The sequence below is a fragment of the Zea mays genome, chromosome 9 (genome assembly GCF_902167145.1).
Source record: "Zea mays cultivar B73 chromosome 9, Zm-B73-REFERENCE-NAM-5.0, whole genome shotgun sequence".
Taxonomy (NCBI): Eukaryota; Viridiplantae; Streptophyta; class Magnoliopsida; order Poales; family Poaceae; genus Zea; species Zea mays.
In genome coordinates this window covers 140,555,695-140,581,813 of record NC_050104.1, presented here as the reverse complement: position 1 = coordinate 140,581,813, position 26,119 = coordinate 140,555,695, and the positions used below count along the sequence as shown (strand labels likewise).

At 53.7% G+C, this 26,119-nt stretch overlaps 1 protein-coding gene and 1 pseudogene across 3 annotated transcripts; both read left to right on the top strand.

Moving 5' to 3' along the window:
- Positions 1–20,715: 20,715 nt before the first annotated feature.
- On the top strand, positions 20,716–22,068 carry LOC100303849 (uncharacterized). The gene has a single exon (NM_001165468.2). It carries the CDS (start codon positions 21,034–21,036, stop codon positions 21,640–21,642), a length of 609 nt encoding a protein of 202 aa, NP_001158940.1. The 5' UTR covers positions 20,716–21,033; the 3' UTR covers positions 21,643–22,068.
- A 1,124-nt stretch (positions 22,069–23,192) lies between these two features.
- LOC100275803 (uncharacterized) lies at positions 23,193–25,609 on the top strand (annotated as a pseudogene). Of its 2 annotated transcripts, NR_156736.1 has the most exons (3): positions 23,193–23,452; positions 24,211–25,035; positions 25,143–25,609. The product of NR_156736.1 is annotated as an uncharacterized protein, transcript variant 1 (transcript). The 2 variants fall into 2 exon arrangements; NR_156737.1 differs by having other exon boundaries at positions 23,193–25,609.
- Positions 25,610–26,119: the final 510 nt, after the last annotated feature.

Genomic DNA, 26,119 nt, shown 5'->3' with positions numbered 1-26,119 from the left:
GCCGAGGCCAGGGGTAGCGATATCAGTATGAACAGAGGCGGAGTCGGCTCAAGAATGAAACCTGGTTGGCCGGAGCCTAGTCGAGTTGTCCGTCAGCGGGACCGATGCCGGAGTTGATCAGCCGAGGCCTCAGGTCGGGCTGGCGCCCTCGGGAGATGGTCGGCCGAGGCCCCAGAGGCGACCGGCCGAGCCGCCTGCTCGGGTCGGATTCCCGAAGGAGTTCCAGGCAGCGATTGCCCGAGCGTGGTGATGACGTCGTCCTTCGGAGCGGAGAACCTCGGACCGCGTCGCCGTCCGAGGCTAAGTCGGGCCTCGCCGGAGGTGTCGTCGATGCCGAGGGTGTTGCTGCCCTCTTCCATCGTCAAGACCCGAGCCTGCAGGGTCAGAGTGTCTTGTAGTGTGTGCCTTCTGCAGCCGCCGAGGCCAGGATACACACCCTCGCTGCATTGTAAAGCTGCGTCTCCTTTCCTCTTGTTTCGAGTATCTGGACTTTTTGTCGGTAACAGGGATGTTTGTGCGAGCGAGAGTTGCTTCTCACGGAAGGTGATGAGTGAGGTATCCGTATCCCAGGGGCGTGGGAGTCCCTCGGCTCGGTCGGCCTTGCCGCTTACGCGTACTTTCACCCGTCCATGAGGCCCTGTCACCGACTCGGTCGAGAAGGCTCGAAGGATCGCTTCGGCAGAAGGGCTTCCGAACGTAAAGACTTGTTCGATCCGCGGAGCCACTTTATCCGAACGCGAGTTACTTATCGCAGAAGGTGATGAGTGAGGTATCCGTATCCCGGAGGCGTAGGAGTCCCTCGGCTCGGTCAGCCTTGGCTGCTTACGTGTACTCCGTCGTTTCCAGGACCCACTTTTCGAAGTAGTCAAAAAGCACGGAAGATATTCTGGTGAAAGAGATCTTTTTTCGAGGAAAATTTCGACACAGAGGGGGTTTCCCCCCTTTTAGCCCCCGAGGGAGGGTCGGGCTTTGCCGAGGCGAGGCCGACCCTTCCTTGTTGACTAAACTTTGCGTGGGTGCGAGGTATATGCACAACTTGAAAACATCTTAAGGGTAAAAGCGACGTAGCTGTTGGATGTTCCAAGCGTTGCCGTAGACCTCGCCTTGGCTGTTGGCCAGCTTGTACGTTCCGGGCTTCAGAACTTTGGCGATGACGAATGGCCCCTCCCAGGGGGGCGTGAGCTTGTGCCTCCCTCGGGCGTCTTGCCGCAGTCGAAGCACCAGGTCGCCCACCTGGAGGTCGCGGGGTCGGACCCCTCGGGCGTGGTATCGTCGCAGGGACTGCTGATACCGCGCCGAGTGTAGTAAGGCCCTGTCCCGAGCCTCTTCCAGCTGGTCCAGCGAGTCTTCTCGCCTAGCTTGGTTGCTTTGATCGTCGTAGGCCCTCGTCCTCGGGGAGCCGTATTCCAGGTCAGTGGGCAAGACGGCCTCGGCCCCGTAGACCAGGAAGAACGGCGTGAAACCCGTGGCTCGGCTCGGCGTTGTCCTCAGGCTCCAGACCACCGAGGGGAGTTCCTTCATCCATCGCTTGCCGAACTTGTTGAGGTCGTTGTAAATCCGAGGCTTGAGCCCCTGTAGAATCATGCCGTTGGCACGCTCTACTTGCCCATTCGACATGGGATGGGCTACGGCGGCCCAGTCCACCCGGATGTGGTGATCCTCGCAAAAATCCAAGAATTTTTTGCCGGTGAACTGGGTGCTGTTGTCGGTGATGATGGAGTTCGGGACCCCGAAGCGATGGATGATGTTGGTGAAGAACGCCACCGCCTGCTCGGACCTGATGCTGTTCAGGGGTCGGACCTCGATCCACTTGGAGAATTTGTCGACGGCGACCAGCAGGTGCGTGTAGCCCCCGGGCGCCTTCTGCAAGGGACCGACGAGGTCCAGACCCCATACAACAAAGGGCCAGGTGATGGGTATTGTTTGCAGAGCCTGAGCGGGCAGGTGGGTCCGCTTCGCATAGAATTGACACCCTTCGCAGGTGCGGGCAATTCTAGTGGCGTCGGCCACCGCCGTTGGCCAGTAGAAGCCTTGCCGGAAAGCATTCCCGACGAGGGCTCGAGGCGCTGCGTGATGGCCGCAAGCCCCCGAGTGTATCTCTTGCAGAAGTTCCTGACCTTTGGCGATGGAGATGCATCGCTGGAGGATGCCCGAGGGGCTGCGGTGGTAGAGCTCCTTCTCATCGCCCAGCAAGACGAATGACTTGGCGCGTCGCGCTACCCGCCGAGCCTCGGCTCGGTCGAGGGGTAGCTCTCCTTGGCGGAGATATTGCAGGTACGGGGTTTGCCAGTCTCTGTCAGGCGTGGCCCCGCTCTGCTCTTCCTCGATGCGCAGCGCCTCGCCCTCGGGGGCCGAGGGTACCTCGGGCTGAACCGAGGACGCCTCGGGATGGGCCGAGTGTACCTCAGGCTGGGCCGAGGGTACCTCGGGCTCGGGCACGTCGTTGATCCTGACGGAGGGTTGGTGTAGATCCCGGGAGAAGACGTCCGGGGGAACCGTCGTTCGCCCCGAGGCTATTTTTGCCAGCTCGTCCGCAGTCTCGTTGTAGCGCCGAGCGATGTGGTTAAGTTCGAGCCCGTAGAACTTGTCTTCCAGGCGCCGAACCTCATCGCAGTAGGCCTCCATCTTCGGGTCGCGACAGTGGGAGTTCTTCATGACTTGGTCGATGACGAGTTGCGAGTCGCCGCGAGCGTCGAGGCGTCGGACCCCTAGCTCGATGGCGATTCGCAATCCGTTGATCAGAGCTTCGTACTCAGCCACATTGTTGGACGCCGGGAAATGGAGGTGTAGCACATAGCGTAGGTGTTTCCCGAGGGGTGAGATGAAGAGCAGGCCCGCGCCGGCTCCCGTCTTCATCAGCGACCCGTCGAAAAACATGGTCCAGAGCTCCGGTTGGATCAGAGCCGTCGGTAGCTGGGTGTCGACCCATTCGGCTACGAAGTCCGCCAAGACCTGGGACTTGATGGCCTTCCGAGGCGCGAACGAGATGGTCTCGCCCATGATTTCCACCGCCCACTTTGCAATCCTGCCCGAGGCCTCTCGGCACTGGATGATCTCCCCCAGGGGGAAGGATGACACCACAGTTACCGGGTGAGACTCGAAGTAGTGTCGCAACTTCCGCCTCGTCAGGACCACTGCATACAGTAGCTTCTGAACTTGTGGGTAGCGGATCTTGGTTTCGGACAGTACCTCGCTGACGAAGTAAACTGGCCTCTGAACGGGCAATGCATGCCCCTCTTCTTGCCTCTCGACCACAATCGCAGCGCTAACTGAAAGGGAAATGTGCCCTTGGGCCATTTCTAAGTATTTTGGTGATTGAGTGCCAACACAAGTGTTTAAATGTAAATCTATGCCCATGAATGGACAAAGTGCAAATCAAGAGCAAAGGTATGTTTCTAAGTCTTAGTACATTGGTTTTGTGTACTAATATACTTGTCTAAGTATCAGAAACAGAAAGAAGAAGAAAAGAGAAGAGTTGGCTGTGTACAGCCAAGAGGCTGTTTCAGTCTGGGGCACCGGACTGTTCGGTGGTGCACCGGACAGTGTCCGGTGCGCCAGGCTGCCTCGAGCGAAATGGCCGCTCTCGGGAATTCGCTGACGGCGTACGGCTAAATTTCACCGGACTGTCCGGTGCGCACCGGACTGTCCGGTGAGCCAACGGTCGGCCGGGCCAACGGTCGGCCGCGGAATCCGCGCGCGACACGTGGCCGAGCCAACGGTCGGAAGGGGGCACCAGACTGTCCGGTGTGCACCGGACATGTCCGGTGCGCCAACGGCTCCCGCATCTGCAACGGTCGGCTTCGCCATTTAAGGAAGGAAATCGGGCACCGGACAGTGTCCGGTGTGCACCGGACTGTCCGGTGCGCCCGACGACAGAAGGCAAGGATGGCCTTCCAGATTTGCTCTCAACGGCTCCTAGCTGCCTTGGGGCTATAAAAGGGACCCCTAGGCGCATGGAGGAGAATACCAAGCAACCTTAGAGCATTCTTGATCATCCACACTCAGTCTTTGCGCATTCATTTGTCATTCTCAGTGATTCGAGCTCCGTTCTAGTGAGAACTTTGAGATAGTCTTTTGAGCTCGATTCTTGGCCGTGTGTGTGCGCATTTTGCTGTGGATTTGTGTGTGTTGCTTCCCTTCCTTACTCCGTGATTCTTTGTGAACATCAAAAGTGTAAGGGCGAGAGGCTCCAAGTTGTGGAGATTCCTCGCGAACGGGATAAGAAAAGAAAAGCATAACACTGTGGTATTCAAGTTGATCATTGGATCACTTGAGAGGAGTTGAGTGCAACTCTCGTCCGTTGGGACGCCACAACGTGGAGTAGGCAAGTTTTGTACTTGGCCGAACCACGGGATAAACCACTGTGTCTTCTCTGTGTTGAACTCTTTGTGGTTATCGTATTGTGCAAGATCTTCTCTCTAGCCACTTGGCATTAACTGTGCTAACGTTTAACCAAGTTTTGTGGCTTAAGTTTTTAAGTTTTACAGGATCACCTATTCACCCCCCTCTAAGTGCTCTCAATTGGTATCGGAGCCGTTCTCTTCACAAAGGGACTAACCGCCCGAAGAGATGGATCCTAAAGGGAAGGGAATCGTGATCAACGACAAGGAGAAGGAGTCCTTCGTCAACGAGCCAAGGGATGACAAGTCCAACGACTCGGGCTCGGGCCACAAAAGAAAAGATGGGAGGAAGAAGAAGACAAGGCGCATCAAGGAAATTGTCTACTACGACAGCGACGAATCTTCCTCCTCCCAAAAGGACGACGACGACTACAATAGATGAAAGACGGTCAACTCAAACTTTTCTTTCGATTATTCGCGCATCCCGCATAGTTCAAATGCTCAATTGCTCCCCATTCCACTTGGCAAGCCCCCTCACTTTGATGGAGAGGACTACGGATTTTGGAGCCACAAAATGCGTACTCACCTGTTTTCTCTCCATCCAAGCATTTGGGAGATTGTGGAAAGTGGAATGAAATTTGATAGCTCGGATAGCCCTGTGTTTATTAATGAACAGATTCATAAAAATGCACAAGCTACTACTGTGTTGCTAGCCTCTTTGTGCAGGGACGAGTATCACAAGGTGAGCGGCTTGGACAATGCCAAGCAGATCTGGGACACCCTCAAGATCTCTCATGAGGGAAACGACGTCACCTTGCTCACCAAAATGGAGTTGGTGGAGGGCGAGCTTGGACGGTTCGCGATGATAAGGGGCGAGGAGCCGACACAAACATACAACAGGCTCAAGACCCTTATCAACAAAATAAGGAGCTACGGGAGCACGCGATGGACGGACCACGACGTCGTCCGCCTAATGCTAAGGTCATTTACCATTCTTGATCCTCATTTGGTAAACAATATACGTGAAAATCCCAGGTACACCAAGATGTCACCCGAAGAAGTTCTTGGGAAATTCGTTAGCGGGCGAATGATGATCAAGGAGGCGAGGTACGTGGACGACGCCTTGAATGGTCCGATCAACGAGTCGCAACCCCTTGCTCTCAAGGCAACACGAAGCAAGGAGGCGCTACCTAGCAAGGTGGCACAAATTGAGGCGGCCGGACTTAATGATGAAGAGATGGCTCTCATCATCAAAAGATTCAAGACGGTGCTTAAAGGTCGCAAGAGACAGCCAAGCAAGACCAAAGCCAAGGGGAAGCGCTCATGCTTCAAATGCGGTAAGCTTGGTCATTTTATTGCTAACTGTCCCGACAATGATAGTGATCAGGATCAAGGGAACAAGAGGGAGAAAAAGAAGAACTATAAGAAGGCAAAGGGCGAGGCTCATCTTGGCAAGGAGTGGGATTCAGACTGCTCTTCGTCCGACTCCGACAATGAAGGACTCGCCGCCACTGCCTTCAACAAGTCATCCCTCTTCCCCAACGAGCGACACACTTGCCTCATGGCAAGGGAGAAGAAAGTAAGCACTCATAATACTAGTACTTATGCTTCTTCAAGTGAGGATGAGTCTAGTGATGATGATGAGATAGATTACTCATGCTTATTCAAGGGATTAGATAGAACCAAGGTAGACAAAATTAATGAATTGATTGATGCCTTGAATGATAGGAATATACTTTTAGAAAAGCAAGAGGATTTGTTGTATGAAGAACATGATAAATTTGTAGAAGCTCAGAAATCTCTTGCTCTAGAAATTAAGAGAAATGAAATGCTCTCTAGTGAACTATCTTCTTGTCATGAAACTATTGCTAAGTTAAAGAGTTTTAATGATGATTTAAATGCTAGACTAGAAGTAGCTAGTAAATCTAATTCTTGTGTAGAAATTGTTGAAACTTGTAATAGGTGTAAAGATTTTGATATTGATGCTTGTAGTGAACACCTAGTTTCAATTTCCAAACTTAATGATGAATTGGCTAGTCTTAATGCTCAACTTAAGACTAGCAAGAGTAATTTTGATAAGCTAAAATTTGCAAGGGATGCCTACACAATTGGTAGACACCCCTCAATTAAGGATGGACTTGGCTACAAGAGGGAAGCCAAGGACTTGACAAGCCATAAGGCTCCTATCTCCGCCAAGGAGAAAGGGAAGGCTCCTATGGCTAGTAGTGCTAAAAGGAACCATGCTTTTATGTACCATGATAGGAGACAAACTAGAAATGCTTATAGGAGTTATAATGCTTATGATGATTTTGATTCTCATGCCATGTTTGCTTCTAGTTCTTCCTATATGCATGGTAGAAATATGTCTAGAAGAAGTGCTATTCATCATGTGCCTGGAAAGAATATTATTCATGCTCCTAGGAAAGTAATGAATGAACCTTCTACAATTTATCGTGCTTTAAATGCTTCCTTTGCTATTTGTAGAAAGGATAGGAAAATAGTTGCTAGGAAGTTAGGGGCAAAATGCAAGGGTGATAAAACTTGCATTTGGATCCCTAAGGAAATTGTGACTAACCTTGTAGGACCCAACAAGAGTTGGGTACCTAAGTCCCAAGCCTAAATTTGCCTTGCAGGTTTATGCATCCGGGGGTTCAAGCTGGATTATCGACAGCGGATGCACAAACCATATGACGGGGGAGAAGAAGATGTTCACCTCCTACGTCAAGAATAAGGATTCCCAAGATTCAATAATATTCGGTGATGGGAATCAAGGCAAGGTAAAAGGGTTAGGTAAAATTGCAATCTCAAATGAGCACTCTATCTCTAATGTGTTTTTAGTAGAGTCTCTTGGATATAACTTGCTATCTGTTAGTCAATTATGCAATATGGGATATAACTGTTTGTTTACAAATATAGATGTGTCTGTCTTTAGAAGATGTGATGGTTCACTAGCTTTTAAGGGTATTCTAGACGGCAAGCTTTACTTAGTTGATTTTGCAAAAGAAGAGGTCGGTCTAGATGCATGCTTAATGGCTAAGACTTGCATGGGCTGGCTGTGGCATCGCCGCTTAGCACATGTGGGGATGAAGAACCTCCACAAACTTCTAAAGGGAGAGCACGTGATAGGTCTAACCAATGTTCATTTCGAAAAAGATAGACCTTGTGCAGCTTGTCAAGCAGGTAAACAGGTGGGAGGAGCGCATCACAACAAGAATGTGATGACCACTTCAAGACCCCTGGAGCTGCTGCATATGGACCTCTTCGGACCCGTCGCCTATCTGAGCATAGGAGGAAGTAAGTATGGTCTAGTTATCGTTGATGACTTTTCCCGCTTCACTTGGGTGTTCTTTTTGCAGGATAAGTCTGAAACCCAAGGGACCCTCAAGCGCTTCCTCAGGAGAGCTCAAAATGAGTTTGAGCTCAAGGTGAAGAAGATAAGGAGCGATAACGGGTCTGAGTTCAAGAACCTTCAAGTGGAGGAGTTCCTTGAGGAGGAAGGGATCAAGCACGAGTTCTCCGCTCCCTACACACCACAGCAAAATGGTGTGGTAGAGAGGAAGAACAGGACGCTAATCGATATGGCGAGGACGATGCTTGGAGAATTCAAGACCCCCGAGTGTTTCTGGTCGAAAGCCGTGAACACGGCTTGCCACGCCATCAATAGGGTCTACCTTCATCGCCTCCTCAAGAAGACTTCGTATGAGCTACTAACCGGTAACAAACCCAATGTATCTTACTTTCGTGTATTTGGGAGCAAGTGCTACATTCTAGTAAAGAAGGGTAGAAATTCTAAGTTTGCTCCCAAAGCTGTAGAAGGGTTTTTGTTAGGTTATGACTCAAATACAAAGGCGTATAGAGTCTTCAACAAAACATCGGGTTTGGTTGAAGTCTCTAGCGACGTTGTATTTGATGAGACTAATGGCTCCCCAAGAGAGCAAGTTGTTGATCTTGATGATGTAGATGAAGAAGACGTTCCAACGGCCGCTATGCGCACCATGGCGATTGGTGATGTGCGACCACAGGAACAATTGGAGCAAGATCAACCTTCTTCCTCAACAATGGTGCATTCCCCAACTCAAAACGATGAACAGGTTCATCAAGAGGAGTGTGATCAAGGGGGAGCACAAGATGATCATGTGATGGAGGAAGAAGCACAACCGGCACCTCCAACCCAAGTTCGAGCGATGATTCAAAGGGATCATCCCGTCGACCAAATTCTGGGTGATATTAGCAAGGGAGTAACTACTCGATCTCGATTAGTTAATTTTTGTGAGCATTACTCCTTTGTCTCTTCTATTGAGCCTTTCAGGGTAGAAGATGCCTTGCTAGATCCGGACTGGGTGTTGGCCATGCAGGAGGAGCTCAACAACTTCAAGAGAAATGAAGTTTGGACTCTGGTGCCTCGTCCCAAGCAAAATGTTGTGGGAACCAAGTGGGTGTTCCGCAACAAACAAGATGAGCACGGGGTGGTGACAAGGAACAAGGCTAGACTTGTGGCAAAAGGTTATGCCCAAGTCGCAGGTTTGGACTTTGAGGAGACTTTTGCTCCTGTGGCTAGGCTAGAATCAATTCGTATCTTGCTAGCATATGCCGCTCACCATTCCTTCAGGTTGTTCCAAATGGATGTGAAGAGCGCTTTCCTCAACGGGCCAATCAAGGAGGAGGTGTACGTAGAGCAACCCCCTGGCTTCGAGGATGAACGGTACCCCGACCACGTGTGTAAGCTCTCTAAGGCGCTCTATGGACTTAAGCAAGCCCCAAGAGCATGGTATGAATGCCTTAGAGACTTTCTAATTGTTAATGCTTTCAAGGTTGGGAAAGCCGATCCAACTCTTTTTACTAAGACATGTGATGGTGATTTGTTTGTGTGCCAAATTTATGTCGATGACATAATATTTGGTTCTACTAACCAAAAGTCTTGTGAAGAGTTTAGCAGGGTGATGACGCAGAAATTCGAGATGTCGATGATGGGCGAGTTGAACTACTTCCTTGGGTTCCAAGTGAAGCAACTCAAGGACGGCACCTTCATCTCCCAAACGAAGTACACGCAAGATCTGCTAAAGCGGTTTGGGATGAAGGACGCCAAGCCCGCAAAGACTCCGATGGGGACCGACGGACTCACCGACCTCAACTAAGGAGGTAAGTCCGTTGATCAAAAAGCATACCGGTCAATGATAGGGTCTTTACTTGATTTATGTGCTAGTAGACCGGATATTATGCTTAGCGTTTGCATGTGTGCTAGATTTCAATCCGATCCTAAGGAGTGTCACTTAGTGGCGGTAAAGCGAATTCTTAGATATTTGGTTGCTACGCCTTGCTTCGGGCTCTGGTATCCAAAGGGGTCTACCTTTGACTTGGTGGGATACTCAGATTCCGACTATGCTGGATGTAAGGTCGATAGGAAGAGTACATCGGGGACATGCCAATTCTTAGGAAGGTCCCTGGTGTCGTGGAACTCTAAGCAACAAACCTCTGTTGCCCTATCCACCGCTGAGGCCGAGTATGTTGCCGCAGGACAGTGTTGCGCGCAACTACTTTGGATGAGGCAAACCCTCAGGGACTTTGGCTACAATCTGAGCAAAGTCCCACTCCTATGTGACAATGAGAGTGCTATCCGCATGGCGGAAAATCCTGTTGAACACAGCCGCACAAAGCACATTGACATCCGACATCACTTTTTGAGAGACCACCAGCAAAAGGGAGATATCGAAGTGTTTCATGTTAGCACCGAGAACCAGCTAGCCGATATCTTCACTAAGCCTCTAGATGAGAAGACCTTTTGCAGGTTGCGTAGCGAGCTAAATGTCTTAGATTCGCGAAACCTAGATTGATTTATAGCATACATGTGGTTATGCCTTTAATCATGTTCATTCTGCATTATGTTGCTTATTATGGTGCTCAAGTTGTACAAGCACTCCCCGGACCTCACAAGTCCTGGTGCCAGTCATGCACATATTTAGGGGGAGATGTGTTACAACTTGACCCTTTGAGACTAACTGTTTGTTTGAGTTTGATTGTTTTAGTCTCAAAGAAGGTTTGAAAGGGAAAGGTGGACTTGGACCGTGAAAGACTTCCACTGCACTCCGATAAGAGGGTAACTTGTTCCAAGTTCATCTTTAAACTCTTATTGCCTATTTGCTCTTAATTGAAGATTTTGGTGAGGCAATGGGGTTAAAGGGCCAAGATTGATCCCGTTTTGGTGCTTGATGCCAAAGGGGGAGAAAATAAAGGCCAAAGCGATAAATGGATCAGCTACCACTTGAGAGAGATTTTGAATAGAATAGAGCTTTGACAAAACTCTTTTATTGTCTCTCTTGTCAAAAGTTGGCTTCTTGTGGGGAGAAGTGTTGATTATGGGAAAAAGGTTGGCTTCTTGTGGGGAGAAGTGTTGATTATGGGAAAAAGGGGGAGTTTTTGGATTCTTGAATCAAATTTCTTTGGAAAACCTCTCTTTATGTCTCTACAAGTGGATTTGACTTAGAGATAGGATTTTGAGTTTGATTTGCAAAAACAAACCAAGTGGTGGCAAAGGATGATCCATATATGCCAAAAATGAATCAAAATAAATTTGAGTTTTATTTGAAGTGATATTGCACTTGTTCTAGTTGCTTTATGTTGTGTTGGCATAAATCACCAAAAAGGGGGAGATTGAAAGGGAAATGTGCCCTTGGGCCATTTCTAAGTATTTTGGTGATTGAGTGCCAACACAAGTGCTTAAATGTAAATCTATGCCCATGAATGGACAAAGTGCAAATCAAGAGCAAAGGTATGTTTCTAAGTCTTAGTACATTGGTTTTGTGTACTAATATACTTGTCTAAGTATCAGAAACAGAAAGAAGAAGAAAAGAGAAGAGTTGGCTGTGTACAGCCAAGAGGCTGTTTCAGTCTGGGGCACCGGATTGTCCGGTGGTGCACCGGACAGTGTCCGGTGCGCCAGGCTGCCTCGAGCGAAATGGCCGCTCTCGAGAATTCGCCGACGGCGTACGACTAAAATTCACCGGACTGTCCGGTGCGCACCGGACTGTCCGGTGAGCCAACGGTCGGCCGGGCCAACGGTCGGCCGCGGAATCCGCGCGCGACACGTGGCCGAGCCAACGGTCGGAAGGGGGCACCGGACTGTCCGGTGTGCACCGGACATGTCCGGTGCACCAACGGCTCCCGCATCTGCAACGGTCGGCTTCGCCATTTAAGGAAGGAAATCGGGCACCGAACAGTGTCCGGTGTGCACCGGACTGTCCGGTGCGCCCGACGACAGAAGGCAAGGATGGCCTTCCAGATTTGCTCTCAACGGCTCCTAGCTGCCTTGGGGCTATAAAAGGGACCCCTAGGCGCATGGAGGAGAATACCAAGCAACCTTAGAGCATTCTTGATCATCCACACTCAGTCTTTGCGCATTCATTTGTCATTCTCAGTGATTCGAGCTCCGTTCTAGTGAGAACTTTGAGATAGTCTTTTGAGCTCGATTCTTGGCCGTGTGTGTGCGCATTTTGCTGTGGATTTGTGTGTGTTGCTTCCCTTCCTTACTCCGTGATTCTTTGTGAACATCAAAAGTGTAAGGGCGAGAGGCTCCAAGTTGTGGAGATTCCTCGCGAACGGGATAAGAAAAGAAAAGCATAACACTGTGGTATTCAAGTTGATCATTGGATCACTTGAGAGGAGTTGAGTGCAACTCTCGTCCGTTGGGACGCCACAACGTGGAGTAGGCAAGTTTTGTACTTGTCCGAACCACGGGATAAACCACTGTGTCTTCTCTGTGTTGAACTCTCTGTGGTTATCGTATTGTGCAAGATCTTCTCTCTAGCCACTTGGCATTAACTGTGCTAACGTTTAACCAAGTTTTGTGGCTTAAGTTTTTAAGTTTTACAGGATCACCTATTCACCCCCCCCCCCCCCTCTAGGTGCTCTCACTAACCACCTGAGTGGTCGCGGCGACGTAGACCAAGAGGGCTTCTCCATCAGCTGGCGGTACCAAGATAGGCGCCTTTGTAAGAAGCGCCTTCAGGTTCCTGAGAGCTTCCTCGGCCTCGGGTGTCCAAGTGAAGCACTCGGCCTTCCTTAAGAGGCGGTACAGAGGCAGGCCTCTTTCGCCGAGGCGTGAGATGAACCGGCTCAGGGCCGCGAGACATCCCATGACCCTCTGTATGCCTTTTAAGTCCTTGATGGGCCCCATGTTAGTGATGGCTGCGATCTTCTCCGGGTTGGCTTCGATGCCCCGCTCGGAGACGATGAACCCCAAGAGCATGCCTCGGGGCACCCCGAAGACACACTTCTCGGGATTGAGCTTGACGCCTTTTGCCTTGAGACACCGGAATGTCACTTCAAGGTCGGAGAGGAGGTTGGAAGCCTTCCTCGTCTTGACTACGATGTCATCGACGTAGGCCTCGACTGTGCGACCAATGTGTTCGCCGAACACACGGTTCATGCACCGCTGGTACGTCGCGCCCGCATTCCTCAAACCGAACGGCATGGTGACATAGCAGTACATGCCGAAGGGTGTGATGAAAGAAGTCACGAGCTGGTCGGACTCTTTCATCCGGATTTGGTGATACCCTGAGTAGGCATCGAGGAACGACAGGGTTTCACACCCAGCAGTGGAATCCACGATTTGATCGATGCGAGGCAGAGGGTAGGGAACCTTCGGACATGCTTTGTTGAGACCAGTGTAGTCTACACACATCCGCCATTTCCCCCCTTTCTTTCTCACAAGCACAGGGTTGGCAAGCCATTCAGGATGGAATACCTCTTTGATAAACCCTGCTGCCATTAGCTTGTGAATCTCCTCGCCTATCACTCTGTGCTTCTCCTCGTCGAATCGGCGCAGAGGCTGCCTGACGGGTCGAGCCCCGGCCCGAATATCCAGCGAGTGCTCGGCGACTTCCCTCGGTATGCCGGGCATGTCCGAGGGACTCCACGCAAAAACGTCGGCGTTTGCACGGAGAAAGTCGACGAGCACTGCTTCCTATTTGGGGTCGAGCCCGGAACCGATCCGGATCTGCTTGGAGGTGTCGCCACTGGGGTCGAGAGGGACGACCTTAACCGTCTCCGCTGGCTCGAAGTTGCCAGCATGCCACTTCACGTCTGGCACCTCTTTGGAGAGGTTCTCCATGTCGGCGATGAGGGCCTCGGACTCGGCGAGGGCCTCGGCGTACTCCACGCACTCCACGTCGCATTCGAACGCGTGTTTGTACGTGGGGCCGACGGTGATGACCTCGTTGGGGCCCGACATCTTGAGCTTCAGGTAGGTGTAGTTGGGGACGACCATGAACTTCGCGTAGCATGGCCTCCCCAATATCACGTGGTAGGTTCTTCGGAACCCGACCACCTCGAACGTCAGAGTCTCTCTTCGGAAATTGGAGGGCGTTCCGAAGCAGACGGGAAGGTCGAGCCGTCCGAGGGGCTGGACGCGCTTCCCAGGAATGATCCCGTGGAAAGGCGCAGCGCCTGCTCGGACGGAGGACAGATCGACGCGCAGGAGCCTGAGGGTCTCGGCGTAGATGATGTTGAGGCAGCTGCCCCCATCCATTAGGACCTTGGTGAGCCTGACGTCGCCGATGATGGGGTCGACGACGAGCGGGTATTTCCCCGGGCTCGGCACGTGGTCGGGGTGGTCAGCTTGGTCGAAGGTGACGGGCTTGTCGGACCAGTCTAGGTAGACTAGCGCCGCCACCTTCACCGAGCAGACCTCCCAGCGCTCTTGCTTGCGATGCCGAGCCGAGGCATTCGCCGCATGCCCACCGTAGATCATGAAGCAGTCGCGAACCTCGGGGAACTCTCCTGCTTGGTGATCTTCCTTTTTGTCGTTGTTGCGGGCCCTGCCACCCTCCGCTGGTGGCCCGGCCTTGTGGAAGTGGCGCCGAAGTATGACGCACTCCTCGAGGGTGTGCTTGACGGGCCCCTGATGATAGGGGCACGGCTCCTTGAGCATCTTGTCGAAGAGGTTGGCACCTCCGGGGGGGCTTCCGAGGGTTCTTGTACTCGGCGGCGGCGACAAGGTCCGCGTCGGCGGCGTCGCGTTTCGCTTGCGACTTCTTCTTGCCTTTCTTCTTGGCGCCGCGCGGAGTAGACGCCTCGGGAGCTTCTTCCGACGGGCGGCCCTGGGGCTGCTTGTCCTTTCGGAAGATGGCCTCGACCGCCTCCTGGCCGGAGGCGAACTTGGTGGCGATGTCCATCAGCTCGCTCGCCCTGGTGGGAGTCTTGCGACCCAACTTGCTCACCAGGTCGCAGCAGGTGGTGCCGGCAAGGAACACGCCGATGACATCTGAGTCGGTGATGTTGGGCAGCTCGGTGCGCTGCTTCGAGAATCGCCGGATGTAGTCCCGAAGAGACTCTCCCGGCTGTTGCCGGTAGCTTCGGAGGTCCCAGGAATTCCCGGGGCGCACGTACGTGCCCTGGAAATTGCCGGCGAAGGCTTGGACCAAATCGTCCCAGTTGGAGATCTGCCCCGGAACCAGGTGCTCCAACCAGGCGCGAGCGGTGTCGGAGAGGAACAGAGGGAGGTTGCGGATGATGAGGTTGTCGTCGTCCGTTCCACCCAGTTGGCAGGCCAGGCGGTAGTCCGCAAGCCATAGTTCCGGCCTCGTTTCCCTCGAGTACTTTGTGATAGTAGCCGGGGGTCGGAAACGGGTCGGGAACGGTGCCCGCCGGATGGCCCGGCTGAAGGCCTGCGGACCGGGTGGTTCGGGCGAGGGACTCCGATCCTCCCCGCTGTCGTAGCATCCCCCACGCCTGGGGTGGTAGCCTCGGCGCACCCTTTCGTCGAGGTGGGCTCGACGGTCGCGACGATGGTGCTCGTTGCCGAGGTGGCCCGGGGCCGCAGGCGCGGTGTTGCGCGTGCGCCCGGTGTAGACCGAGGCTTCCCGCATGAATCGGGAAGTCGCGGCATGAGGTTCCGAGGGGTATCCCTGCCTCCGGGAGGCAGAGCTCTCGGCCCGTCGGGCCGCAGCGCCTTCCAGGAGATTTTTGAGCTCTCCCTGGATTCGCCGACCCTCGGTGGTTGATGGCTCCGGCATCGCGCGGATGAGCATTGCTGCGGCTGCCAGGTTCTGACCGACCCCGCTGGACGCGGGTAGCGGCCTGACCCTGACGTCATTGGCGACGCGGTGCTGGAAACCCTGGGGCAGGTGACGTATTTCTCCGGCTGGGGGCTGGCCCGCCCATACCTGCCCGACGTCCCGGCGGATCGACTCAAGTGCTCCTGCTCCCTCGTCGAGCCTGGCCTGCGCCCCGCGGACTTGCTCGAGCTGTGGGTCGTGACCCCCCGCCGGAACGGGGACCACAGCTAGCTCCCGCGGGATGTCGGCGCGAGGCGCCGGCCTAGGGAGATCACCGTCCTTCGGCATGCCGAGGTGGTTGCCTTCGGAGGGATCCCCTAGCTCGACGTGGAAACATTCGCGGCTTGGGCCGCAGTCCTTGTCGTCAAGGCTGCGGCTACCGTCGGAACAGTCGGAGAGGCAGTAGTCACATGCGGTCATAAAGTCCCGCATGGCACTGGGGTTGCCAAATCCAGAGAAATCCCAACAGATGCTAGGATCGTCATCTTCCTCGGACCCAGAGAGCCCGTAGGTCGAGACGTCCGTCAATCGGTCCCAAAGCGACCGCATACGAAACCCCAGAGGGGTTGCACTCGCCTCAACGAGAGCGCCCGCCAAAGCAAGGTCGCTAGGCGGGTTGAGGCCGAGTCGAAATAATGTAGGATGGGAATCGGTCGGTACCTTTTGGTCGACGAGGAGCGACGTAGTCACGTCGGGGGCTGATCGCGCCATCGTCCTAGGTACGAGGGCGACGTCCTGCAGGCCCTCCGCGAGCTCGCTGGCGTCGTCCACTTGCTCGGGATTGGCGTGTCGCGGGGGGACGGCGCTCGCCTTCGTCTCGAACGCGAGGTCGACGCCCGACGCGCCCTCCGTTGGGGCGCTGGGGACGTCAATTCGCTCGACAGCCGACGAAGCGCGACCTCTCGCTCGGCCTTGGTTGCCCCGCCTCCTCCTCCGTTGGCGGGGGAGAGGACGGGACGAGCTCGAATGTCGTTCTTCCACCACGCGGGGAAGACGTCGTCGATTCCGCCAACGGAGGGCAGGTTGTCGGCCGCCATTGTCGTTGTCGCGCGGCGGTGGAAGGAGTATCATGTCGTAGCTGCCGTCGAGGGACATGAACTCAAGACTCCCGAAAAGGAGCATCGTCCCGGGTTGGAGAGGTTGTTGGAGACTGCCCATCTGGAGCTTGACGGGAAGCTGCTCGTCAACACGCAGCAGGCCCCTACCTGGCGCGCCAACTGTCGGCGTTTCGAGACCGGGGGGTCCCTAAGCCGACGAGTGAGTGTGCCGCGTGCCCCAGCCCAGATGGGTCGAGCGCGTGGGCGAGCGCGAAGGGGGGAAAGGAGCGAGGAGGCCAGAGTCCGGCGAGAGAGAGGTGGGGATCCCGCGGCCTTCGTGTTCGTCCCGCGCCCAGGTCGGGTGCGCTTGCAGTAGGGGGTTACAAGCGTCCACGCGGGTGAGGGAAGCGAGCGGCCCCAAGAGAGCGCCTGTCCCCGTCCTCGTCCCCGCACGGCCAACCTTCTCTAAGAAGGCCCTGGTCCTTCCTTTTATAGGCGTAAGGAGAGGATCCAGGTGTACAATGGGGGTGTAGCAGAGTGCTACGTGTCTAGCAGGGGGAGAGCTAGTGCCCTAAGTACATGCCAATGTGGCAGTCGGAGAGATCTCGGCACCCTGCTGGCGTGATGTCGTGGCTGTCGGAGGAGCAACGGAGCCTGGCGGAGGGACAGCTGTTGGAACGGTTGTGTCCTTGCTGACGTCGCCCTGCTTCCGTAAGAGAGCTGAGAGCCGCCGTCGTCACGGGGCTAGCGGGGCGCCATCATTGCCTATCTGGCGGAGCTAGCCAGATGGGACACCGGTCTTGTTCTCTGCGGCCCGAGTCGGCTCGGGGTAGGGTGATGATGGCGCTTCCTGTCGGCGTGGCTGGCCTGTGCCCTAGGTTGGGCGACGTGGAGGCTCCTCCGAAGCCGGGGTCGAGTCTGTCTCCCGTGGCCGAGGCCGAGTCCGAGCCCCCTGGTCGGGCAAGGCGAAGGTCGTCAGCAGTGGCCGAGTCCGAGCCCCTGGGTCGGGCGAGGCGGAGGTCGTCAGCAGAGGCCGAGTCCAAGCCCCTGGGTCGGGCGAGGCGGAGGTCGTCCGCAGAGGCCGAGTCTGAGCCCCTGGGTCGGGCGAGGCGGAGGTCGTCCGCAGAGGCCGAGTCCGAGCCCCTGGGGTTGGGCGAAGCGGAGTTCGTCGTCTTCCGGGGCCTTAGCCCGAGTCCGAGCCCTGGGTCGGGCGGAGCGGAGTTCGCCGTCTTCCGGGGCTTAGCCCGAGTCCGAGCCCTGGGTCGGGCGGAGCGGAGTTCGCCGTCTTCCGGGGCTTAGCCGAGTTCGAGCCCTGGGTCGGGCGGAGCGGAGTTCGCCGTCTTCCGGGGCTTAGCCCGAGTCCGAGCCCTGGGTCGGGCGGAGCGGAATTCGCCGTCTTCCGGGGCTTAGCCCGAGTCCGAGCCCTGGGTCGGGCGGAGCGGAGTTCGCCGTCTTCCGGGGCTTAGCCCGAGTCCGAGCCCTAGGTCGGGCGGAGCGGAGTTCACCGTCTTCCGGGGCCTAGCCCGAGTCCGAGCCCTGGGTCGGGCGGAGCTTCCTATGGTGCCTTTGGCAGGGCCTGGCTTCCTTTGCGTTAAATGCTCCTGCAACTTGGCCGGTCGGTGCGGCGATTCAGTCAGGGTTGCTTCTTAGCGAAGGCAAGGCCTCGGGCAAGCCGGAGATGTGTCCGCCGTTGAAGGGGGGCCTCGGGCGAGACGGAAACCCCTTCGGGGTCGGCTGCCCTTGCCCGAGGCTAGGCTCGGGCGAGGCGTGATCGAGTCGCTCGTATGGACTGATCCCTGACTTAATCGCACCCATCAGGCCTCTGCAGCTTTATGCCGATGGGGGTTACCAGCTGAGAATTAGGCGTCTTGAGGGTACCCCTAATTATGGTCCCCGACACACGTGGTCTGTGATAACTCTCATCCGATTAATTCACCCTGATGGTGATTTGCCTCACGAAGAGATTCATCTTGATGATGAAATTCCTAGCAATGCGCGCAATATCATTATGCTGGGAATACGGAACAATGAATCTTTCGTTTTGGGAAATAACGGAGATCATTATTAAATGTGGGAGACAAATATGTCGACACCTATATTGCCTCTCTAGATTGCAAATGGATCCAAAACAAAGTCCTAGGCATGAGTGCTTTAAGCTCTCTTATCGGGTCATTGATAAATGCAATCGAGGCTGAACCAATAATCGCAAAGTGAAAGTCACGAGCTTGAAGTTCGGACATTATGGGCACTGATGAAATAATGTGTGGTGAATGCGATGGTTCAAGTGGTCTTGTGAGAGACCCCTCCCACATATGTGTTGAATAAACACTGTTCCGCTATGTAATATATATTTGGCAAATGGCATGAATTAAACTATGCAGTTAATAGGGTTCAGAAGATCTGTCATGAGATCCAAGGAGGACTCATATTCTTGAATTATAAATATGCAACATATAAATCTCATACTGAATAATGCGTTCCTGATGAATGACCATTCTCAAGTGTAGAGAGAATATCTACTAGTTGAGATTACAGTTCCCTGATGGAACCTTTCTAGAAGAAATAAAGTCTGAGTTGAACACCAAAATTTGTTAATCCCGATAAAGGGATAAAGACCCATACAGACCTGAAAAGGAATAAGATGAGGTACCAAAGGACTTGAAGTTCACCGAATAAGCACATGTGCATTCCACGAGTTTTACTCATGGTATTTTCCACTTGATGTGGAATTACGGTATCCTCTAAAGCCCCGATGGCAGAAACCTACAAGGTTTAGGTGTTACTGGCAAAAATATCCCCATTGTGCCAGAATGACAGACTATAACGATGTATCTGATCGATGAAAAATCCCTGATGGATTACGATTTTTGATGGACTTTTGTTACACCATCATAGATGTTGCAATGGATGAACGCCTGGAGCGATGTGTCATATTTAGAATATGTACTATTGCAACTATATTATCCCCTAAGTCCTATATAAGGACATGTTACTTGCTTTGCACTACTATGTATAAATTGTGGTGTAAGATAGAAAATGATAGCACTCCAACCTCGTCCATTCTCGTTATTCCAGATGAACAATGAGATATATATCTTGAAGAATATGGTTAAGTTATGAGGGATAACGACTTTGACATATGTCATCGTCAGGGGGAGCGAATGCTTATATTGATCACAATCGTGTGACAATAAATATCATATTCTATGCCCTGAAGGCGTCAGCTTGATGATCAATATGTGAACCTTTATGGAAGTTTCTATCAAATATGTAGATCTAGTCGATCGAACACCACTAGTCGAAGTGGCTTATTTATGTTGATACGTGCACTTACCTCGTGTATCCTAGAAGTGAGTTGAGGTGAAGTTCCTGAAATAATCTTTGCAAGGATATGCAATCTGTTTGCTAAATCTATATGTGCATATACTTCCAGAAGAAAATATTTTTCAATATTGATACAGTTTTGCAAGGATCAGGGGGAGCACATTTCTAAAGTTAGCCTTTGTAGAAGATTCAGTAGAATCTAGATCCCAGAGGATCGAAATTTGTTCCGATGACAGCTGTTGTACTCTTTTTCCCTTGGTGAGTTTTCTTGAAGTTTCTCACATGAGGTTTTTAACGAGGCAACAAAGTGCAAATGCAATTTGTATCACCATGCACTCTTTCTCCATATTTTTCCCACTGGTTTTTTTGGAGTTTTAACGAGGCATGTGTTGGTCGCGGTATTCGCCCAAGGGGGAGTGTTGAGAAACCCTAATGAAGGGTTATGTGGGCAAATACCGAATATAGCCCTGAGGGCTATCGTGTCTCTATATATAGAACTTGTACCCCTCATATGGAATGTAGATCAGAAAGAGGCCAGATGCCCAACCCTATATCCAGTGTCTCGTGTGTTTCCTCTGTCGTGCTTATGGGAAGGGAGACGAGTTCTCTATATCTTCTTGCGCCTCTATTGCTGACGGGAGGGAAGGGAGCGGATCTGGTGATCCGTGGTAACGTAGTTCTCAACAACTGCTTGCACTCGCTCTTCAACACAAAGGAAACTAGGAAAGGCCATCATGCCGACGCGATCCCTACACCTCTGTGATCGTGACCACTGTAGTGGACACAGGGCCACAAAGTCCAAGCCCAGTGGACCTCATAATGACCAGCTCACTCCTAGTGTCGCACATGCAGACTGGATCAGGAGGGGAAAGAAACCAAAGGATCTTTTTAATAAAAAAAAGAAAAAAATATATATTATATTATATTATATTATTACCATTATTAACACATGAGCGCAGAAGAGTTGGCGTTGCGGCAGAAAATCCAAGCGGATCACAGGAGGGAGGAGAGGAGGGAACCGAGCAGTGGAGCACCATCGGCATCGGCGTCGCCATTTGCCGGTGCCGCACCGCACCCCCTTTATATCCCCCGTCTCCCACCTCTTTCGCCTCCCCTATTTCCCATCCCACCACCCACCCTGCCCCGACCCCGAGCGCAAAGCCAGCGCAGCGCCCATCTCCTTCTTCCTCCTCGTTGGATCGCAGCTCCTTGTTCCTCGCGTCCGATACGCCAGGTTTTCCTTCTGCGAGCAACAATTCTTGGCGCGCGCGCGCACTCGCAATGGCGTCCACGTCCAGCTCGACGCCAGCGGCGGAGGTGGAGGAGAGGGGCCGGAAGCGGAAGCGCGCGGCCGGGGCGGCGCCGACGCAGCCGTCCGAGTGGCGGACGCGGCGCGAGCACGAGATCTACTCGTCCAGGCTCCTCGAGGCGATCCGCCTCGTGCGCGCGGGGCCCTCCTCCGCCGCCGCCGCCAAGGCGGCCCCGACGCGCAGCAGGGCCGTGCGCGAGGCGGCCGACCGCGCGCTCGCGGTCGCGGCGCGCGGGCGCACGCACTGGAGCCGCGCCATCCTCGCGTCCCACCGCCGCCGCCTCCAGGCCGCGCACCGCGCGCGCCTTCGCGCCCCCGCGTCCCCGCCTCCGCGCCACGGCGCCTCCGCGGCGAAGGGCACCGCCGCGCTGCCTCCGGTGGCGAGGAAGGCCATGGTGCTGGGCCGGCTGGTGCCCGGCTGCCGGAAGCTGTCGTTTCCGACGCTCCTCGCCGAGACCACGGACTACATCGCGGCGCTCCAGATGCAGGTCCGCGCCATGACGGCCCTCGCCGAGGCGCTGTCCGCCGTCTCCTCATCATCTTCCGGCGCCGGCTCTTCCCCTTCCTCCTCGCCGGCGTGACCAACATTCGTGGATTCGTTGTAAATTTTTTTTCCGTCTATTTTTTCCCTCGCCCCGAATTTTTCCTCGGGATTAGTTAACCGCTAGCTTTCCCTCTTTCTAGTTTCCTTTGTCGTCTTGTTTCTCCCAGTTCGGTGAGCGGTTAGTGTTATGATGAAGACGACGACGACGACGATGGCGTCCCAGCGATTAACCCGTGCTGTAATATGTGATAGAAGAAGCCGTAGCCCACAGTGGTTTTGCTGTCTCTATCCTCTCCTCCCTCCGGCTCAGGATTCTTTTGTAGCTTGGTTTGTTCTCACCTGCTTCGATTCGCTCTCCGATGAATGCAGCTTGAAATGTTGGTTCAGATCACGTCATCGTGTATGATGCATCCTTTCATGTGCTTCTTGCTCAACATCCTGTAGCATTTTCTCCATGGCTTGCTTGTACTATTGTATCATCTCACAACCATAGTTACAAGTACTTACTAAGCTGTACTTCACAGAAACCGCTCGCTTTTTGCTCCTCACTTGCTGGACCCAAATTTTCTCATGCTTTTCCGCGGTTCCGATCACATTCGCTAAATTGTGCATAGACATTTTCTTGGATTCAAGATTTCTGAAGAAGTACAGACACAAATCCAAAAAAAAAACTTCCGTAGACGACAGACCCGTGTGCAAGCAAAAGATGGATTGGCAGCCGCATCGTAAAAAAAAATAAAGAGGTAAAAAAAAACATCCGAGGGTACGCGACTGTTTTATTTCGAAATAGGCAGTGGTACTGACAAGGAACTTGAAATGCTATGCGATGTGTGAGGGGATCAATGGGCACGTGGCCGATCTGACCGAGCACGCCCGGTGGCCGGTTGAAAACCAGCGGGGGCGTGCGTGCAATGCAACTGCAAGCACGCAGAGCGTGGTCCGTGGCCCCGCCACGCCCCTCGCATCTCATCTCGTCGCATTCGCCATGCAGTAAAAACAACTCGCCGACAGCGCCGGCGAGGAGGCGGACCCACCGTCACAGTGCTCGTGCTCCGATCCCGCGGTCGCTTCTTCCCTTTCTTCACCCGGCGTCGCGTTCGCCGGCCCACCGGCGCTCGGGCTCCGGTGCGTCAAGGCGAAAGTACGGCGCTGTCTTGTGGGGTTGGAGGATGGCGCGCCTGTGTACACCGTCGCGACAACGGCTTCCGGACGTGGGCGAGCTGGCGGCTCACGCAAGCCATGATGTGCGCGGGGAGTGGTGGCCCAGGCGTCAGCGCGCCTCTGCGTCGGGGCCTCGTCCGGGCCGGGACCGAGGCCGAAGCCTCCACGTGGTCCGTACGTATGGCAGGGCACGGGGCGGTGGCGACGTGGCCGATGCATGATTGGCGCGTCGCCACCCATCCTCATCTGTTCAGGTAGGCCGTGTCACTGCTAGGCTGTGCGCGCCACGCGGCTACGTGACAGGCCGTAGGCGCCTATCATGACTCGTGGCGTCATGTTGCGCAGTAGCATTAACACCGATCAATGGCGCCGTGTACTACTGTATATATCCTACAGTGCCATGTTCCTGCCTACTCCCTCTACAAGTGCGTAGGAGGAGGAGCATATATATCCTCGTGCTGTGCCGTCCACGCCATTGGCCGGCCCGCCCCCGAGAACAGCTAGCTGAACTGAAGGCCGCCCGCCGTCCTCTTTTAGTTTAGCTAGCCTGCAAGCTTGCTACCTTACCGGCCCCGTCCAATCCAAAGCTCCACTGCACCCGCCCGTCACGAATTTCCTGCAAAGTGGTTTCCTTTCCTTTTTTTCTCGTCTGAAAGAGAAACCGGCAGGCCGGAAGGTCGGTAATGGTACGGTGGTTTCTTCCGGCACCGCTAGTCGTCGCCGTGTTGGTTTTGGACGTACAAATGATAGCGTTGGCTTTTGGTGTATGGCCGGCCGGCGCCGTAGCCGCCGCGCAGCCTTACCTGCTGAGGACCTGTTGTCTCTGGTAGCCTAGATTTGTTGTTCATTAGTGGTATACTGGTATGCCAGCGCTCTGAAAGCCCTGCCTTTTGGTTTCATGCTTAATGTTTCTGCTCTGCTCTCTCTCTCCCTCTCCCTCTCCCTCTCCCTCTATACCTGACATTGCCTGCCAACATCAAAGTGGGACTGTGCTACCTCCTGAACAGTCAGATATCTTGCTTTGTTTGGAGGCCTAACTCCGTACACTGCCTGCCTTCCTGAAAACACAGCCTCCTGACCTCCTCCTCCTAACAAAAAAAAAATCGTTCTCTGAAACCACTAGAAACATCCGTTAGCCTCAAGCTGAAGGACAGAGTACGCGTTAAGGCAAGACGGGGCGAAATGACGCCTGAACTAGGCCAACCACAATTGATGCTCGCAATTAGACTGCCGTCGCTTCAGGACAGCCAACGGAGTAACCGCGCGCGGCCGCTTTATTTGTCTGCTCCCCGCGGCCAAGTCTGCGACGCCACGAGCCATGTGGGATGCCTGGCCACGACCACGAGCGTGGTCCCGCGTCCCCTTTCCTCTCCGTCTCCGACGGGGTCGGCATCCACGCTGCTTGAATGCTGATGAAGTGCCTGTTTGCCATTCCCTTTGCCAGAGGCCAAACTGAAACGGAAACCACGGAGGCGGAGGAGGAGGAGATGCCTAGCCCACCACGTGGGCGGATAATGCCGGGGCCCACCTGTGCCCAACTATAAAATCTTTGGCGGGGGGCGGCTGCGGCTCGACGCTTTCTCGCGCATGACGTGGCCTGGAACGCAAAGATCTCCGTCCCTGTCGCGTCCTCTTCCGAGTCACTGGATCTTCCCTAGGCTCCGAACTAGGGCCGCGGCAGGGCCAGGCGAAAACCGAATTTTATCGGCGCGTCGTATGCGCTTGGAGTATAACCAGGCATGATGGATGAATGGAGCTAAATGTTCATGAGAAAGTGTTAATAAAAGTAAATAATAACTAGAGATTGATTTTAAAAGATGTCTTTGTACACCCTTTCTCTGATAGTACTTATATCTATAACTCTTTGTAACTGTTTCCTTGGGTGGATTGGTACTTTGGAAGCGCAAATCCGGACCTCGCCCCCACTCTCACTTTCCCTCTGTATTTGGGCGGCATCTTCAACTTAGTCTTCGATCTCCTCGGCTCCTTACCTCCTTCTGGCTGGACCGGTGGTGTTCCTATATTTGAGATCTCTCTCTCTCTCTCTCTCTCTCTCTCTCTCTTCTCTCACTCTACTCAGCCTAACCTCTTGGTATATGGAGTGAGTTTTCGACCATAGTCTTGATTGGCGTCTTCGCCCTCGCTTCACTAACGTGACCTTCGCAGAGCTTGCTCTTCTGCCACAGGTTCGCCTTTCGGGCTGCAATGACGACAGAAGGATGCTTCACTCGGGGAGGCTCCTCTCCTCAAAAGGCTTCTATGAACACATGTGCGGAGGAGCTTCGCCTAATCACTCGTCGTTGTCGGATATCTGCTGGGTTTCAAAACTCCCAAGCAAATTAAAGATTTTTTTTTGTGGCTTCTTTTCAAGAACAGGCTTAACACCCGGAAGAACCTGCGCAGGAAGAATATCCTGCCTGATGGGAAGTGTTCACGCTGTGGCGGTAATGTGGAAGACAGGTTGCACGTCTTCGTTTCTTGTTCCAGGGCCAGCATCTCCTGGAGATTGGCGGGCTTTAGGATTAATGGCGTTGAAGGATTCCCCCTCTTTCCTCCTATCATCCCTCATGACGCCATCTTTAGAATATCCTTGGCACTATTCTCTAGAGGCTGTGGGAGAATAGGAACAATCTCATCTTCGAAAATGAGGAACCCCGTGTACGTGTGATCCTAGCTAGGGTTGTCAATGATCTTTCTATATGGCGCCACCGTTTCTCTGCTCTTGCCAAAGGTTTTATTAGTCGCTGGTGCGCACATGTAAACTCTGAAAACCTTGTACCTCGCTTAAGCATTCTTCTCGAATGCGTCTTTTATTCTATAAATGACAGGTTTCATTGCAAATTTTAACAATTCCTCCCCCCCAAAAAAAACTTCTCTTAAGAGCTGTCCTGGCTATGTTGAGACTCTGTGTCAGAATATTAGCAGTTGGGCATTGCGATCTCTGTACGGTTGGCCAAAGCTTGCTAGTACTGTGACTGTGACAGTATTGCGACCTGCGATCCAATGAATTCCATGTGGATCAGACTTCAGTGCAGTTTCGGTCACCACCCTTCTTCAATCATCAGGGACACTCAACCTGCGCTGGCCGGTGGCCGCCGACCGGCATGTCCCTCGCTCGGAGTCTCGGAGGGGGGAATGGGATATATATGGCGCACCGCGCAGATCGTATATCATCAGAGTGTGCATCAGTGGCGGCGCCGGCGCGCGTCAACTTGCCAGAAAGGGCTCCATGGGCGGCGTTGGGGTGAGGACCGTGTGGCGACGCGCGTCATGCATGTGTGGGCTGGGCGGGATGCATGGCTGGCTGCTCGTCGTTGCCTCGGCTGAATGGCCGGTCGGTTACAAAGGCGATC

Coding starts and splice junctions, on each gene's coding strand:
- LOC100303849 (NM_001165468.2), top strand. CDS start 21,034: ATGGCGTCCACGTCCAGCTCGACGCCAGCGGCGGAGGTGGAGGAGAGG.